This window comes from Lepidochelys kempii, chromosome 21 (assembly GCF_965140285.1).
Source record: "Lepidochelys kempii isolate rLepKem1 chromosome 21, rLepKem1.hap1, whole genome shotgun sequence".
In the NCBI taxonomy this organism is placed as follows: Eukaryota; Metazoa; Chordata; order Testudines; family Cheloniidae; genus Lepidochelys; species Lepidochelys kempii.
In genome coordinates this window covers 17,983,292-17,999,633 of record NC_136400.1, presented here as the reverse complement: position 1 = coordinate 17,999,633, position 16,342 = coordinate 17,983,292, and the positions used below count along the sequence as shown (strand labels likewise).

Here is a 16,342-nt window from a genome sequence, read left to right as displayed (position 1 = left end):
CTGCAGAGTTATTCCGCGTGGTGAAAAGTTCTGTAACTGTAGACAGGTTTCAGAGTAACAGCCGTGTTAGTCTGTATTCGCAAAAAGAAAAGGAGGACTTGTGGCACCTTAGAGACTAACCAATTTATTAGAGCATAAGCTTTCGTGAGCTACAGCTCACTTCCTCAGATGCATCTGAGGAAGTGAGCTGTAGCTCACGAAAGCTTATGCTCTAATAAATTGGTTAGTCTCTAAGGTGCCACAAGTCCTCCTTTTCTTTTTGTAACTGTAGAGAGAGTCCTGACCTATTGTTCCTTCAAGAAAGCATGGCTCATTTGCATGGGAGATGGGGCCCTGGGCTGGGAGTGTAGGAGCAGGATTTTATAATTGTACTATGAGAATTAATGTATGATTTGATTTCATCCTGCCAACCACCCTTTTTGAATAGCAGAAAGGAATGACCCTCTGGGACACTGGTAGAAATGCATCTGACAGACTGCCAGTGCTTGTACTGATGTTAAGGCAGGGACAGACCAGAACAATCCTTACGACTGATTATGCTTTACCCTTTTTTTTTAGGATAAGTTATAATGTCTACTATGGTTTCCTATATGTATTACAAATTAGGCATTCAAGTTAAATATACATTTCTTTCTTTTAAGGTTTAGTAAGTAAGAGACAGGATCTTGTATTGTGTCTAGTTAAGGAGATTAGAGGAAGGCTTAATTTACAATGTCTTTTGCTCAAAATAAACTGACACTGTTTGTATTCTCAAAGATCTCATGAAAGACTGTTTGTGTGAATGAGGAATGTATGTGTCAGGAAAAGATAAGGTGTAAAGGCCGTTGTTATAGCCAGATGGTCAAGGAAGAAGGAGTGAAGAGACTTAACGACACCAGAGAACCATCAACTTGCATTCATAATGAAGGAAGGGCAGATTGACGACCCTGAGGTGAAGGCTGGCACCCCTAAAGACAGGACAATTGATTAAATTGGAACCAGGACAGGATGACCCTCTCGGAGGTGTATTGGAATGTTTACATCAAAAGATACACCAATTAAGAAGTAACCGGTCACAAACTGACACAGCAAAATCCATAGACTTCAACAGAGAAAAAAGACTATAAGAAGAGGGTGCTTGGCCATGGAACTTTGGGTTCATCTTGCCACACTCCAGGAGCATTGCATTGCGACCGACAGAGCCCTGCTCCCCTCTGTGACCAATCTGGCTGGCCACTAGATTGATCCAGACTCTGGACTGGTAACTATAAACATTGACTGGCAGGACTGTGTGCATGGTGTGTGTCTGTATGATTGAAAAGCATATGCTAACTGTTGTATTCTCAATAAATGCGGCGTGCTGCCTTCTCCCCCATAAAGATCCCGTGTTCTGCTTATAAGTATAACAGGAGTTGGGGGGCTGAACCGGAACTCACCTCTGACTTCTTGACATTTCCATGGCACTTCTCACCATTGCATCACCACCACTGACTGGTCTAGCAGTACTGTGCACTTCCCAAACCTTATTTAGGGAGGCATCACAGCACCCTTATGAGGCAGGGAACTATAATCCCTCATTTTACAAAGAGGTAACTGAAGCTCAGAGGGGTAAAGTGGCTTTCCCACAGAACCAGGAAGAAAACATAGCTCTCCAGTCTTATCCATCAATTCACAGTGTTACTGTCCACAGTCCTTCAGCTTTCTGGGCCAGAGTCCAGCCCTAGCTGCAGCTCTTCTTCTCTTCTCCAGCGATGTACAGGGGCTGCAGTGTCCCCTGGAGGAATCCCCACTGTGCAGGAACAGTGCTGGGTCTGTATAAACAGCCCAGTACTGCTCCCTTTCACAGCACCCAGCATAGGCACCTGTGAGGAGTTTGCCATAATATAGGCCTTCTCTACACTACAGAGTTTTGTTGACAAAAGTTATGCAGACATACAGCAACGGCTTCAATTAAACCTCTGTTGCATGTCCACACAATGCTCCTTGTGTCGGCAGAGCCTGTCCACACTAGTAGCTCTTGCATTGAGACAGAGAGCATTGCACTGCGGGAGACTATTGCAGGGTGCTTTGCAAAGGGTTTGCAATGCCTCATGGGGCAGGTCCAGTGTCACATGAGGCAGGTTTCTCAATCCCATTGTCCCATGGGACTCACCTGTCCCCTGCAGAGCCAGGCTGGGAGGAGTTGATGCGGAGCCTGCCCACCTGCTGGGGCACAGCAGGGCACAGCAGGGGTCAGTCCCCGAAGCGAGGGGTGGGGTGGGGAAATCGGGGCACAGTGAGGGGTGGGGGTCCATCCCTGGGGCGCGAGGCAGGGGAATCGGGGCACGGCGAGGAGCGGGGGGTCCGTCCCCCGTGCGAGAGGTAGGGAAATCGAGGCACAGCGAGGGGTGGGGGTCTGTCCCCGGGGCGAGAGGTCGGGAAATCGAGGCACGGTGAGGGGCGGGGGTCTGTCCCTGGAGCGAGAGGTGGGGGAATCAGGGCACAGCGGGGTGGGGACAGACAGGGTCCCCTCCCTGGCCAGCGCCGGTAGTGGCGGCCAGTTACTGCATGTAACTGGACTTTTAGTGTAGCTGACTGGACTCTGCCGGTTTCCCTTTTTGACTGGATGTTCCGGTCAAAAACTGGACACCTGGCAACCCTACATCCATGAGCTGATCTCATCCAAACACTGGCTCATGTTGGTGGTAGTGGTGTGGTCGTATGCAGTGAAGGAAGGGAGAACGGTGTGTCAGCCACATATTCATAGAATCATAGAACTGGAAGGGATGTCGAGAGGTCATCTAGTCCAGTCCCCGCACTCAAGGCAGGGCTAAGTATTATCTAACCCATCCCTGACAGGTGTTTGTCCAACCTGCTCTTAAAAATCCCCAATAATAGAGATTCCACAGCCTCCCTAGGCAATTTATTCCAGTGCTTAACCACCCTGACAGTTAGGAAGTTTTTCCTAATGTCCAGCCTAAACCGCCCTTGCTGCAATTTAAGCCCATTGCTCCTTGTCCTATCCTCAGGTTAAGAAGAACATTTTTTTCCCCTCCTCCTTGTAACAACCTTTTATATACTTGAAAACTGTTCTCATGTCCCCTCTCAGTCTTCTCTTTTCCAGACTAAACAAACCCAATTTTTTCAATCTTCCCTCACAAGTCATGTTTTCTAAACCTTTAATCATTTTTGTTGCTCTTCTCTGGACTTTCTCCAATTTGCCCACATCTTTCCTGAAATGTGGTGCCCGGAACTGGACACAATACTCCAGATGAGGCCTAATCAGCATGGAGTAGAGCGGAAGAATTACTTCTCGTGTCTTGCTTACAATACTCCTGCTAATACAACCCAGAATGATATTTGCTCATTTTGTAACAGCGTTACACTGTTGACTCATATTTAGTTTGTAATCCACTATGACCCCCAGATCTTTTTCCACAGCACTCCTTGCTAAGCAGCCATTTCCCATTTTGTATGTCTGCAACTGATTGTTCCTGGCACTACAGCAAACCAGGGGGAGCAGGAGACCCTGGGGGTCTGGTGCACATTCTTTCAGGCAGCTGGAGGGGCAGAGGAAAAGGAATATCCCAGCCGCTGATGCCTCTCCTCTGTAAGTGGCCCTGTGTGGGCCCCATCTACTACCTGCACAGCAGAAGGCTCTGTATGAATGTCACTCTGCTACCATCCCTCCCCAACAGTGGGTTCTGCAGGTGTTACTCTGCTACCATTCCCATTCTCCCCACCCCCACCCTTCCTGCAGCAGCAGCATCTGTGCATGTGTTAACAGGGAAGAATTGGTGGGGAAGTAGAAGTGGGTGGCAACCTGGGCAGCAGTGGCCATGAGATGGTCAAGTTCAGGATCCTGACATAAGGAAGAAAGGAGAGCAGCAGAATACAGACCCTGGACTTCAGAAAAGCAGACTTTGACTCCCTCATGGAACTGATAGGCAGGGTTCCCTGGGGCACTAATATGAGGGGGAAAGGAGTCCAGGAGAGTTGGCTGTATTTTAAAGCCTTATTGAGGGTGCAGGAACAAACCACCCCGATGTGCAGAAAGAATAGCAAATATGGCAGGCAACCAGCTTGGCTAAACAGAGAAATCTTCAGTGAGCTTAATCTCAAAAAGGAAGCTTACAAGAAGTGGAAATTTGGACAGATGACTCAGGAGAAGTATAAAAATATTGCTCGAGTATGCAGGGGTGTAATCAGGAAGGCCAAATCACACTTGGAGTTGCAGCTAGCAAGGGATGTGAAGGGTACCAAGAAGGGTTTCTATAGGTATGTTAGCAACAAGAAGGTCAGGGAAAGTGTGGGGCCCTTAATGAATGGGGGAGGCAACCTAGTAACAGATGATGTGGAAAAAGCTGAGGTACTCAATGCTTTTTTTGCCTCGGTCTTCACAGACGGCTGGGCTGCACAGTATGGGGAGGAAGTGAGCGGCCCTCAGTGGTGAAAGAACACGTTTAGGACTATTTAGAAAAGCTGGACATGCACACGTCCATGAGTCTGGATCTAATCCATCTGAGGGTGCTGAGGGAGTTGGCTGATGTGATTGCAGAGCCATTGGCCATTATCTTTGAAAACTGTTGGCAATTAGGGGAGGTCCCATAAGTTTGGAAAAAGACAAATATAGTGCCCATCTTAGAAGAGGGAAGAAGGAGAACCCGGGGAACTCAGGTAAGAAGGAGAATCCAGCCTCGCCTTAGTCCCTGGAAAAATCATGGAGCAGGTCCTCAAGGAATCCATTTTGAAGCACTTGGAGGAGATGAAGGTGATCAGGAATAGTCAACATGGATTCACCAAGGGCAAGTCATGCCTGACCAACCTGATTGCCTTCTGTGATGAGATAACTGGCTCTGTGGATATGGGGAAAGCAGTGGATGAGATATACCTTGACTTCAGAAAAGCTTATGATACTGTCTCCCACAGTATTCTTGCCAGCAAGTTAAAAAAGTATGGGCTGGATGAATGGACTATCAGGCGGATAGAAAGCTGGCTAGATCATCAGGTTCAACGGGCAGTGATCAACGGCTCAATGTCTAGTTGGCAGCCGGTATCAAGCGGAGTGCCACAGGGGTCTATCCTGGGGCTGGTTTTGTTCAACATCTCATTAATGACCTGGATGATGGGATGAATTGCACCCTCAGCAAGTTAATGGATGACAGTAAGGTGGGGGGAGAGGTAGTGTGACGTTGCACCCCATAATGCTTTATGGGAATATGCTCATGAATGTATATATGACATAACTGGTAATTCACTTTGTTGTCTGTTATCACCTGGAACCACTTAAATCCTACTTTCTGTATTTAATAAAATCACCTTTTCCTTATTAATTAACCCAGAGTATGTATTAATACCTCAGGGGGCGGGGGGCAAACAGCTGTGCATATCTCTCTTTCAGTGTTATAGAGGACGAACAATTTATGAGTTTACCCTGTATAAGCTTTATACAGGGTAAAACAGATTTATTTAGGGCTTGGACCCCATTGGGAGCTGGGCATATGAGTGAGAGAGACAGGAACACTTCTTAACCAGCTTTCTGTTAAGCCTGCAGTTTGTGGGACGTGGTTCAGACCTGGGTCTGTGTTTGTAGCCGGCAAGCGTGTCTGGCACAACCAGGCAGGGTTCTGGAGTCCCAAGCTGGCAGGGAAGGTAGGGGCAGAAGTAGTCTTGGCACATCAGTTGGCAGCCCCAAGGGGGTTTCTGTGATCCAACCCGTCACAGGTAGATATTCTGGAGTGTAGGGATAGGGGTCCAGAGTGACCTAGACAAATTGGAGGATTGGGCCAAAAGAAATCTGATGAGGTTCAACAAGGACAAGTGCAGAGTCCTGCATTTAGGATGGAAGAATCCCATGTACTGCTACAGGCTACACACACTGGAGGCAGACACGCACACATTAGGCAAACACACATACACTGGGGGAGACACACTGGGCACACACACACACACACACACACAGTGGGGGTGCACTCACCCACTGGGCTAACACACACAGACAGTGGGGGGACACACACACTAAGGGAGACACACTGGGCACACACACTAGGGGAGACATACTGGGGACATGCACACATACTGGGGAGACACACTGGACACACGGACATACCCTAGGGGATCACACACAGACTGGGGGGACACACACACTGGGAGAGACACACTGGGGGCTCACACACACACTGGGGGAGACACACACTGAGCACGCGCACACACTAGGGGCTCACACACACACTGGGGAGACACACTGGGCACACACACTGGGGCTCACACACACTGGGGAGACACTGGACACACACACACTCACACACACTAGGGGCTCACACACACACACTGGGGGGACACTCGCTAGGCACGCACACACACACTAGGGGCTCACACACACACACTGGGGGGACACTCGCTAGGCACGCACACACACACTAGGGGCTCACACACACACACTGGGGAGACACACTGGGCACACACACACACTAGGGGAGACACACTGGGCACACATACACACTAGGGGAGACACACTGGGCACACATACACACTAGGGGCTCACACACACACACACTGGGGGAGACACACTGGGCACACACACACATTAGGGGCTCACACACACACTGGGGGAGACACACTGGGGGAGACACACTGTGGCTCACACACACTGGGGAGACACTGGACACACACACACTCACACACACACTAGGGGCTCACACACACACACTGGGGGGACACTCGCTAGGCACGCACACACACACCAGGGGCTCACACACACACACTGGGGAGACACACTGGGCACACACACAGACACTGGGGGACACACACTAGGCACACACACACTAGGGGAGACACACTGGGCACACATACACACTAGGGGCTCACACATACACTGGGGGAGACACACTCAGCACACACACACACACACTAGGGGCTCACACACACACACTGGGGGAGACACACGCTAGGCACGCATGCACACACTAGGGGCTCACACACACTGGGGGAGACACACTGGGCACATACACACATTGGGGCACACATACACTGCGGGGACACACGCTAGGCACGCACGCACACACTGGGGGACAGATGCTAGGCAGGCACGCACACACACACTGGGGTCACACACACACACTGGGGAGACAAACTGGGCACACACACATATTAGGGGCACACACACACACACTGGGGGGACACATGCTAGGCACGCACACAGACACTAGGGGAGACACACTGGGCACGCACACAGACACACTGGGGGAGATACACTGGGCGCACAAACACACAGGGGTGCGCGCACACACACACTGGGGGGAGACACGCTAGGCACGCACGTGCACATTAGGGGCTCACACGCACACACTGGGGGAGACACACTGGACACACACACACATTAGGGGCACACACACACATACATTGGGGGACACACACTAGGCATGCATGCACACACTAGGGGCTCACACACACATATTAGGGGCACACACACAGACACTGAGGGGACACATGCTAGGCATGCATGAACACACTGGGGAAGACACACTGGGCACACACACACACACATACACTGGGGGGACACACACTAGGCATGCACACAGACACGGGGGAGACACACTGGGCACACACACACACACACTGCGGGGACACACACTAGGCATGCACACACACATGGGGGGAGACACACGGGACACACACACACACTGTGGGAGACACACTGGGCACACACACACACGCATTAGGGGCACACACACACTGGGGGGACACACGCTAGGCACACACACACGGGGGGGGGAGACACACGGGGCACACACACCGGGGGGGACACGCGAGGCACGCAAGCACACAATAGGGGAGACACACTGGGCACGGGCACACACGCACTGACAGCGACAGCTCGCTTTGTTCGGGGTCTGACTCCGGACTGGACCCGGCTCCCGCAGCCCTGCAGCAGGGGCTGGGTTAAGCAGCCCCGGGAGGAGGGAGCTGCCGGGCCCGGGGCGGATCGCTCCGCCTGGCCGCCGAGGCCCTGGGCACCACCGGCCTCCTGGGGCTTCCAGCGGGGCGGCAGGAGGATGGGGAGTGGGGTCCCCCGAACCGCTGGGCCCCTGCTGGCCATGGTGCTCCTCAGCCTGACCGCCTCTCTGGGTAAGAGCCTGGGCTGGGCGTGGGGCGAACTCAGAGCGTGGGGTGGGGGAGACAGCAGGAGGGAGAGCTCTGGGCTGTGTGCAGGGATCATGGGGCTGGGTATGGGGGCAGCGTGGGGGGCGCTGAGGTAGCGGGGGATCATGGGGCTGGGTATGGGGGCAGCGTGGGGGGCGCTGAGGTAGCGGGGGATCATGGGGCTGGGTATGGGGGCAGCGTGGGGGGCGCTGAGGTAGCGGGGGATCATGGGGCTGGGTATGGGGGGAGCGTGGGGGGTGCTGAGGTAGCGGGGGATCATGGGGCTGGGTATGGGGGCAGCGTGGGGGGCGCTGAGGTAGCGGGGGATCATGGGGCTGGGTATGGGGGGAGCGTGGGGGGTGCTGAGGTAGCGGGGGATCATGGGGCTGGGTATGGGGGCAGCGTGGGGGGCGCTGAGGTAGCGGGGGATCATGGGGCTGGGTATGGGGGCAGCGTGGGGGGCGCTGAGGTAGCGGGGGATCATGGGGCTGGGTATAGGGAGAGCGTGGGGGGTGCTGAGGTAGCGGGGGATCATGGGGCTGGGTATGGGGGCAGCGTGGGGGGCGCTGAGGTAGCGGGGGATCATGGGGCTGGGTATAGGGAGAGCGTGGGGGGTGCTGAGGTAGCGGGGGATCATGGGGGCTGAGTATGGGGGGAGCGTGGGGGGCGCTGAGGTAGCGGGGGATCATGGGGCTGGGTATGGGGGCAGCGTGGGGGGCGCTGAGGTAGCGGGGGATCATGGGGCTGGGTATGGGGGGAGCGTGGGGGGCGCTGAGGTAGCGGGGGATCATGGGGCTGGGTATGGGGGCAGCGTGGGGGGCGCTGAGGTAACGGGGGATCATGGGGCTGGGTATGGGGGCAGCGTGGGGGGCGCTGAGGTAGCGGGGGATCATGGGGCTGGGTATGGGGGCAGCGTGGGGGGCGCTGAGGTAGCGGGAGATCATGGGGCTGGGTATGGGGGGAGCGTGGGGGGCGCTGAGGTAACGGGAGATCATGGGGCTGGGTATGGGGGGAGCGTGGGGGGCGCTGAGGTAGCGGGGGATCATGGGGCTGGGTATGGGGGGAGCGTGGGGGGCGCTGAGGTAACGGGAGATCATGGGGCTGGGTATGGGGGGAGCGTGGGGGGCGCTGAGGTAGCGGGGGATCATGGGGCTTGGTATGGGGGGAGCGTGGGGAGTGCTGAGGTAACGGGGGGGCATGAAGCAGGGTTCAGGGGAGAGAGCATGTGGGGGATGCTGCAGTAACAGAGGTGGGTGTGGGGCTGAGTGCAGGGGGAGCCTCTGGGGGGTGCTGAGGTAAATTGGGTGCGGGGGTGGGGAGCGCTGAGGTAATGGGGGATCATGGGGCTGGGTATGGGGGGAGCGTGGGGGGCGCTGAGGTAACGGGAGATCATGGGGCTGGGTATGGGGGGAGCGTGGGGGGCGCTGAGGTAACGGGAGATCATGGGGCTGGGTATGGGGGGAGCGTGGGGGGCGCTGAGGTAGCGGGGGATCATGGGGCTGGGTATGGGGGGAGCGTGGGGGGCGCTGAGGTAACGGGAGATCATGGGGCTGGGTATGGGGGGAGCGTGGGGGGCGCTGAGGTAACGGGAGATCATGGGGCTGGGTATGGGGGGAGCGTGGGGGGCGCTGAGGTAGCGGGGGATCATGGGGCTTGGTATGGGGGGAGCGTGGGGAGTGCTGAGGTAACGGGGGGGCATGAAGCAGGGTTCAGGGGAGAGAGCATGTGGGGGATGCTACAGTAACAGAGGTGGGTGTGGGGCTGAGTGCAGGGGGAGCCTCTGGGGGGTGCTGAGGTAAATTGGGTGCGGGGGTGGGGAGCGCTGAGGTAATGGGGGATCATGGGGCTGGGTGTGGGGAGGAGTGAGTAGCAGTGGTGGATTAGCCAGTGGGCTAACAGGGTCTATGCCCAGGGGCCCTGGCCAATTGGGGGGCCCTGGCAAAATGGGTGCCCCCATGCCCTGAACCAGCTCCCTGGCAGGAGCGCTGGGTGGGACGGGGCATGCCTCGACCCCATTTCCCTGGCAGGAGTGTGGGGGGGGGGGGGACACTGCAGGTGGAAGGGGTGGGCCCCCACTTGCTCTGGCCCAGGGCCTCAAAAAACTGTAATCACCCTGTGGTGTGTGGGGGGTGCTGTGGTAACGGGGGAGCATGGGGCTGGGTGTGGGGGGGAGCATGTGTGGGGTGCTCAGGTAACGGGGGAGCATGGGGCTGGGTGTGGGGGGAGCGAGGGTGGTGCTGAGGTAACGTGGGGCTGGGGGTGTGTGGGGGGGAATGTGGGCCTGGGTGCAGGGGGGAGTGTGTTGGGTGCTGCGATAACGGGAATATGGGGATGGGTGCAGGGGGGGAGCATGTGTGGGGTGCTGAGATAACATGGAGCATGGGACTGGGTGTGGAGCTCCCAAAGGTGCCAGAAGTGGTGCTTCGTAAGGGGAACTGTCCCTAGCATCACCATGAGGCTGTGTATTTATCTGTGGATTCAGAGATCCTGTAGACACCAGCCACCCCAGTCTGGGTGTTGTGGACCCAGCCCAGCCATGCTGCCCACTGAGGCACAGCACAGGGAACAGACTGTCCCATTAATCACAGGAGGGGAGGTGGGAGCAATGACTAATCCTCCCATATAGGGAAGGTCTTGTACCCCAATTTCAGTATAAAATAAATCTTCAGTTTAGCGCTGGATTCTGCCTCGACTTCTGTAAACAGCCGGTATGACTTACAGTAAGAAAACAGTTACATACAGGGGTGTGCACAGGAATAAAAATTTGGCCCTTTTGGAGGGGGACTTTCTGTGTCCCGCACAGCTGGAGGAGCTGGCTCTTCCCTCCCCGCAGCCGGAGGAGCTGGCTCTTCCCACCGTGTCCCCAGAGGACCTGGTTCTCCCCACCGCAGCAGTGGGACTGGTGGAGCTGGCTCTCCTGCCCTCCCCCAGCAGCCAGTGGAGCTCATTCTCCCCCGGCAGCTGGAGGAGCTGGATCTAGGGTGACCAGATGTCCCGATTTTATAGGGACAGTCCTGATTTTTGGGTCTTTTTCTTATATAGGCTCCTGTTACCATAGGCGCCGACTCCAAGGGTGCTCCGGGGCTTGAGCACCCATGAGGAAAAATTGCTGGGTGCTCTGCACCCACCAGCAGCACCCACCACCCGCCCTAGCTCACCTCCGCCTTCGCTCCGCTCCGCCTCCTCCTCTAAGCGTGCAGGTCCTGCTTCTCCCCCCTCCCTCCCAGCGCTTGTGCTGCAAAACAGCTGTTTTGTGCGGCAAGCATGGGAGGGAAGGGGCAGGAGGGGGAACGCAGCGCGCTTGGGGAAGGAGGTGGGGCTGGGGCTGGGATTTGGGGAGGGATCCAATAGGGCAGGGAGGGATGGAGTTGGGGTGGGGGTGGGGGCACACGAGCACCCACTGGTGCTGACAAAAGTTGGTGCCTGTGCCTATTACCGCCCACCCCCGTCCCGATTTTTCATATTTGCTGTCTGGTCACCCTAGCTGGATCTCCCCCCTACCCCAGCCCCAGGGCTGTAGGAGCTGTCATCTCTCACTCTGGCCTAGGGCAGCTTGCTCTCCCTGCCCTGGCCCCGGAGGAGTTCTATGCTCCCACTGATCCGGGGGCCCATGCCCCTGATTGTATGGTTGAGCCCAGAGCATTGTGTATTCCATGTTCAGAAACTTGGAATAATCTGATTCCTACAGTATTCTTTGTACCTGTATGTGCTATTGCAAACCAGGAACTGCCCTCAGTAAGCCTGTCATTCTTGCTCCTTATTCCCTCCATCAGAGAGAGTAAACCTTTAGCCTGGTACAAGCTCTAGTCCCTCCATGGTGATCTGTCTCTCTTTCCTAATGAGGACAACCTGCGGGTGGGATTGAACCTGGGACCTCTGAACCTAAATGCATGAGCCTCTACTGCATGAGCTAAAAGCCGACTCATTCATCTCTAAGTAGTCTCGATTCCACTAGAGCAGTGGTTTTCAAACTGCAACCCCCTGAGGGGTCCCGACCCCCAGTTTGAGAACCCTCTGCTAGACTAAACAAGCCAAGCTCATCCAGTCTTCTCTCATAAAATAGGCCTTCCATTCCCCTGATCGTCCTCGTAGCTCTTCTCTGCACCTGTTCCACTTTAAATTCATCTTCCTGTGATCAGGATTGATCAGAATTGCACTTAGTATTCCAAATGAGGTCTTACCAGGGCTTTCTACAATGCCATTAATACTTCTCTGTGTCTACTGGAAATGCCTCACCTGATACATCCCAGGTTTCAGAGTAGCAGCTGTGTTAGTCTGTATGCGCAAAAAGAAAAGGAGGACTTGTGGCACCTTAGAGACTAACCAATTTATTTGAGCATAAGCTTTCGTGAGCTACAGCTCACTTCATCGGATGCATACTGTGGAAATTTTCCACATACTTTCCACAGTATGCATCCGATGAAGTGAGCTGTAGCTCACGAAAGCTTATGCTCAAATAAATTGGTTGGTCTCTAAGGTGCCACAAGTACTCCTTTTCTTTTTGCTGATACATCCTAGGATAGCATTTGCCTTTTTCATGGCCGCATCACATTTATGGCTCATAGTCATCCTGGGATCAACTAATACACCCAGGTCTCTCTCCTCCTCTGTCATATCCAACTAATGAGGTCACAGCTTACAGCAGAAATTCTTGTTATTAGTCCCTAGGTGCATAACCTTGCACTTTGTACTATTGAATTTCATCCCATTTCTATTGCTCCAGTCCTTTAATTCATCCAATTCTTCCTGTACAATATTTTGATCCTCCTCTGTACTGATGATGCGTCCCAACTTTGTGTCACCAGCAAATTTCATTAGCTCACGTCCTCTTTTTGTGCCAAGGTCATTAATTAAACGATTAAATAATAACAGAATCATAGAATATCAGGGTTGGAAGGGACCTCAGGAGGCCATCTAGCCCAACCCCCTGCTCAAAGCAGGACCAATAAGATCTGTCCTAACTCCCTGAGGACCTCCATTAGTAATTTTGCTGTACCTTGATAGTTCTTCCCTTTAGCCAGTTCCTTACCCACCTTACAATGCTTGTACTAAGCCCCATATTCTCCATCTTAATTAATAATTTCCCATATTGTACTATATCAAATGTTTTACTGAAGTCTCGATAGATCAGATTCACTGCATTTCCCTTGGCTAAGAAATCAGGTATCATATCAAAGAAAGACAGCAAGTTAGTCTGGCATGATCTACCTTTCGTAAACCCATGTTGTATTTTATTCCATTTTCCATTTACCTCCTTGTCTAATGTTTTTTTCCTTCAGAATTTGTTCTGAAGCCTTGCATGCTATTTAGGTCAGACTAATGGGCCTGTAGTTTTCTGGATTACTTTTTTCTACTCTTTCTTAAATATAGGTGTACAACATTTGCTATTCTGCATTCATATGGTACTACCCCTGATTTAATCATTTATTACAAATCCTTGCCACTGGACTTGCACTTTCATGTGTCAGTTCTTTCTGTATTCTGGTCTGGAGATCACCCCCAACTTGAATGCATTAAACTGGTGGTTCTCAAACTTTTGTACTGATGACCCTTTTCACACAGAAAGCCTCTGAGTGCTCCTCCCCTTATAAATTAGAAACACTTTTTAATGTATTTAACACCATTATGAATGCTGGAGGCGAAGCAGGGTTTGGGGTGGAGGCTGACAGCTTGCAACCCCCCATGTAAATACCTCGTGACCCCCTGAGGGGTCCCAACCCCCAGTTTGAGAACCCCTGCATTAAACTCTGTTTTCCTTCCACCATGGACTTGGTAGTTTCCATTTCTATATACTCATTCCCATCAGCTATCCTGCCTTTGCCCCTATGTTTAGAGCCCTGCGCAGATACATGCTCCTGTCCAAGAGTGTGCAAGCTGCTTGCACACACGAGTGTGAGCAGGGACAGCTGCTGGGGAGCTGGTGCCCCCCCAGTGGGCAGGCTTGGGGCAGTACAGCCACGTCGGAGGACCTGCCCAGGCTGGGCTCCTGTGAGTATCGGCCCAACATGCTGCTGCTTTCGCCGCCGCAGTTCCTGGCCCGGTTGCTGGGCATTGCCCTGCTGGTCTCGCTCGTTGTCACTAGAGCCCTGCACGTCCGCGTAATCCGCGTTATATCCATGAATGTCAGCTGTGAAACTGCACAGGGCTCTACCCATGTTCTACATCACCATTACTGTTGACAACTGAGGAAAATTATTCATTTAGTTTTGTACCTCTATTATCCTTACTTTCTACCCCATCCTCACTGCATAGCGGCCCCACTTCTTTTCCTATTCTATTTATTTTATATAGTTAAAGAACCTTTTACTATTTATTTTATTTTCCTTCTAATTCAGCTTCACTTCCAGCAACTCTCTTTGTCCCTACACTCTCTGACATCCAAAACAGAGCTTTCTTTGCTGATCAATCCCTTTTTCCATTCTTTGTAGGCCCTCTGCTTACTCCTGATGTCCTTTCTGAAGTGTTTATTCATTCAGTTAGATCTGAAGCCCTTCCCTACAAATTTTATGCCCTTGCTTGGGATGCAAATTCCAGATGGAATTTCTTTAAGTCAAAGGTAGAGAAAGTAAGTCTCTTCCTCTTCCATTGGTTCCATTGCTAGAAGTCAGGAAAGAGTTGTTTAGTCTCCACACATGGTTGTAATATACAGGAATAGGAAAATCAGGTAAGTGAGAATATAGTAATGGATAAAGGAACTCCAGAAGATAGGCATATGGACAGCAAAAGGACTATGCCCAATCCTGCTAAGAAATTGAGTGAGGTCAGAGAGAAGACAACTGAGATGTTTTTGTGCTAATGCAAGGAGCCTCAGCAACAAAATGGAGGAACTACAGCTCTTGGTGCAGGACATTAGAGGGATAACAGAAACACAGTGGACTAGCACTAATAGCTGGAAGACAAGTGTTGTGTTGTTCAGGAGAGAGAGAAATAAGTAAGTCTCCTCCACATTGAGGTCCCTGAGCTCTTCAATCCAGTTGATTTCACTAACTAGTTCCCTTAATTTATCAAATTCTTCCCTTTTGCAATTGAAAACCTTAGTTATGGCATGATTTTGATAATCAAAAGGACCAACTGGCTAAGCGGTAGTTCTGCAGAAAAGGACCTGGGGATTACAGTGGACGAGAAGCTGGGTGTGTGTCAGCAGTGTGCCCTTGTTGCCAAGAAGGCCAACGGCATATTGGGCTGCATTAGTAGGAGCATTGCCAGCAGATCGAGGGAAGTGATTATTCCCCTCTATTTGGCACTGGTGAGGCCACACCTGGGGTATTGCATCTGGTTTTGAGGCCCCCCCACTACAGAAAGGATGTGGACAAATAGGAGAGAGTCCAGCGGAGGGCAATGAAAATGAACGGGGGGCTGGGGGAACTGGGCTTGTTTAGTCTGCAGAAGAGAAGGGTGAGGGGGGATTTGATAGCAGCCTTCAACTACCTGAAATGGGGTTCCAAAGAGGATGGAGCTAGGCTGTTCTCAGTGGTGGCAGATGACAGAACAAGGAGTAATGGTCTCAAGTTGCAGTGGGGGAGGTCTAGATTGGATATTAGGAAAAACTATTTCACTGGGAGGGTGGTGAAGCACTGGAATGGGTTACCTAGGGAGGTGGTGGAATCTCTCGCTCACTCGCTCAGTTTTAGAGCTGGCTCAGCGGATTGGGGTACAGGAGGGGGTGTGGGCTCTGGCTGAGGGTGTGGGCTCTGGGGTGGGGCCAGAAATGAGTTCAGGTTGTGGGAGGGGGCTCCAGGCTGAGGCAGTGGGTTGGTATGTGGGAGGGGGTTAGGGCTCTGGCTGGGGGCACAGGCTCTGGGGTGAGTCCGGGGATGAGGGATTTGGGATGCAGGAGGGTGCTCTGGGCTGCAACCGAGGGGTTCAGAGGGTGGGAGGGGGATCGGGGCAGGATGCAGAGGGGCGGGCTCTGGCTGGGGGTATGGGCTCTGGGATGGGGCTGGGGATGAGGGGTTTGGGGTGCACGAGGGTGCTCTGGGCTGGGACCGAGGGATTTGGAGTGCAGGAGAGGGATCAGGGTTGGGGCGTGGGGGTGGTCAGCGGTGCAGGTTCCGGGTGGCATTACCTCAGGCGGCTCCCAGAAGCAGCGGCATGTCGCCCCTATGGCTGCTATGCGGAGATGCAGCCAGGCGGCTCTGTTTGCTGCCCCGTCTGCAGGAGCTGCAGAGCTGGTGCTTGGGGCAGGGGCAGCATGTGGCACCCCCTGACTGACCCTAGGCCTAGGAGCTGGAGGGAAGACATG

The 16,342-nt window shown here is 53.3% G+C and overlaps 1 protein-coding gene across 1 annotated transcript in view; it reads left to right on the top strand.

The window, feature by feature from the left end:
* The first annotated feature begins 7,798 nt into the window (after positions 1 to 7,798).
* SHISA4 (shisa family member 4) overlaps positions 7,799 to 16,342 on the top strand; it is a 50,205-nt gene continuing 41,661 nt past the window's right edge. Inside the window, exon 1 of the mRNA XM_073319504.2 lies at positions 7,799 to 8,085. Within this exon, the coding sequence (XP_073175605.1) occupies positions 8,013 to 8,085 (73 nt within the window). The 5' untranslated portion in view covers positions 7,799 to 8,012. The remainder of the gene's footprint in view (positions 8,086 to 16,342) is intronic.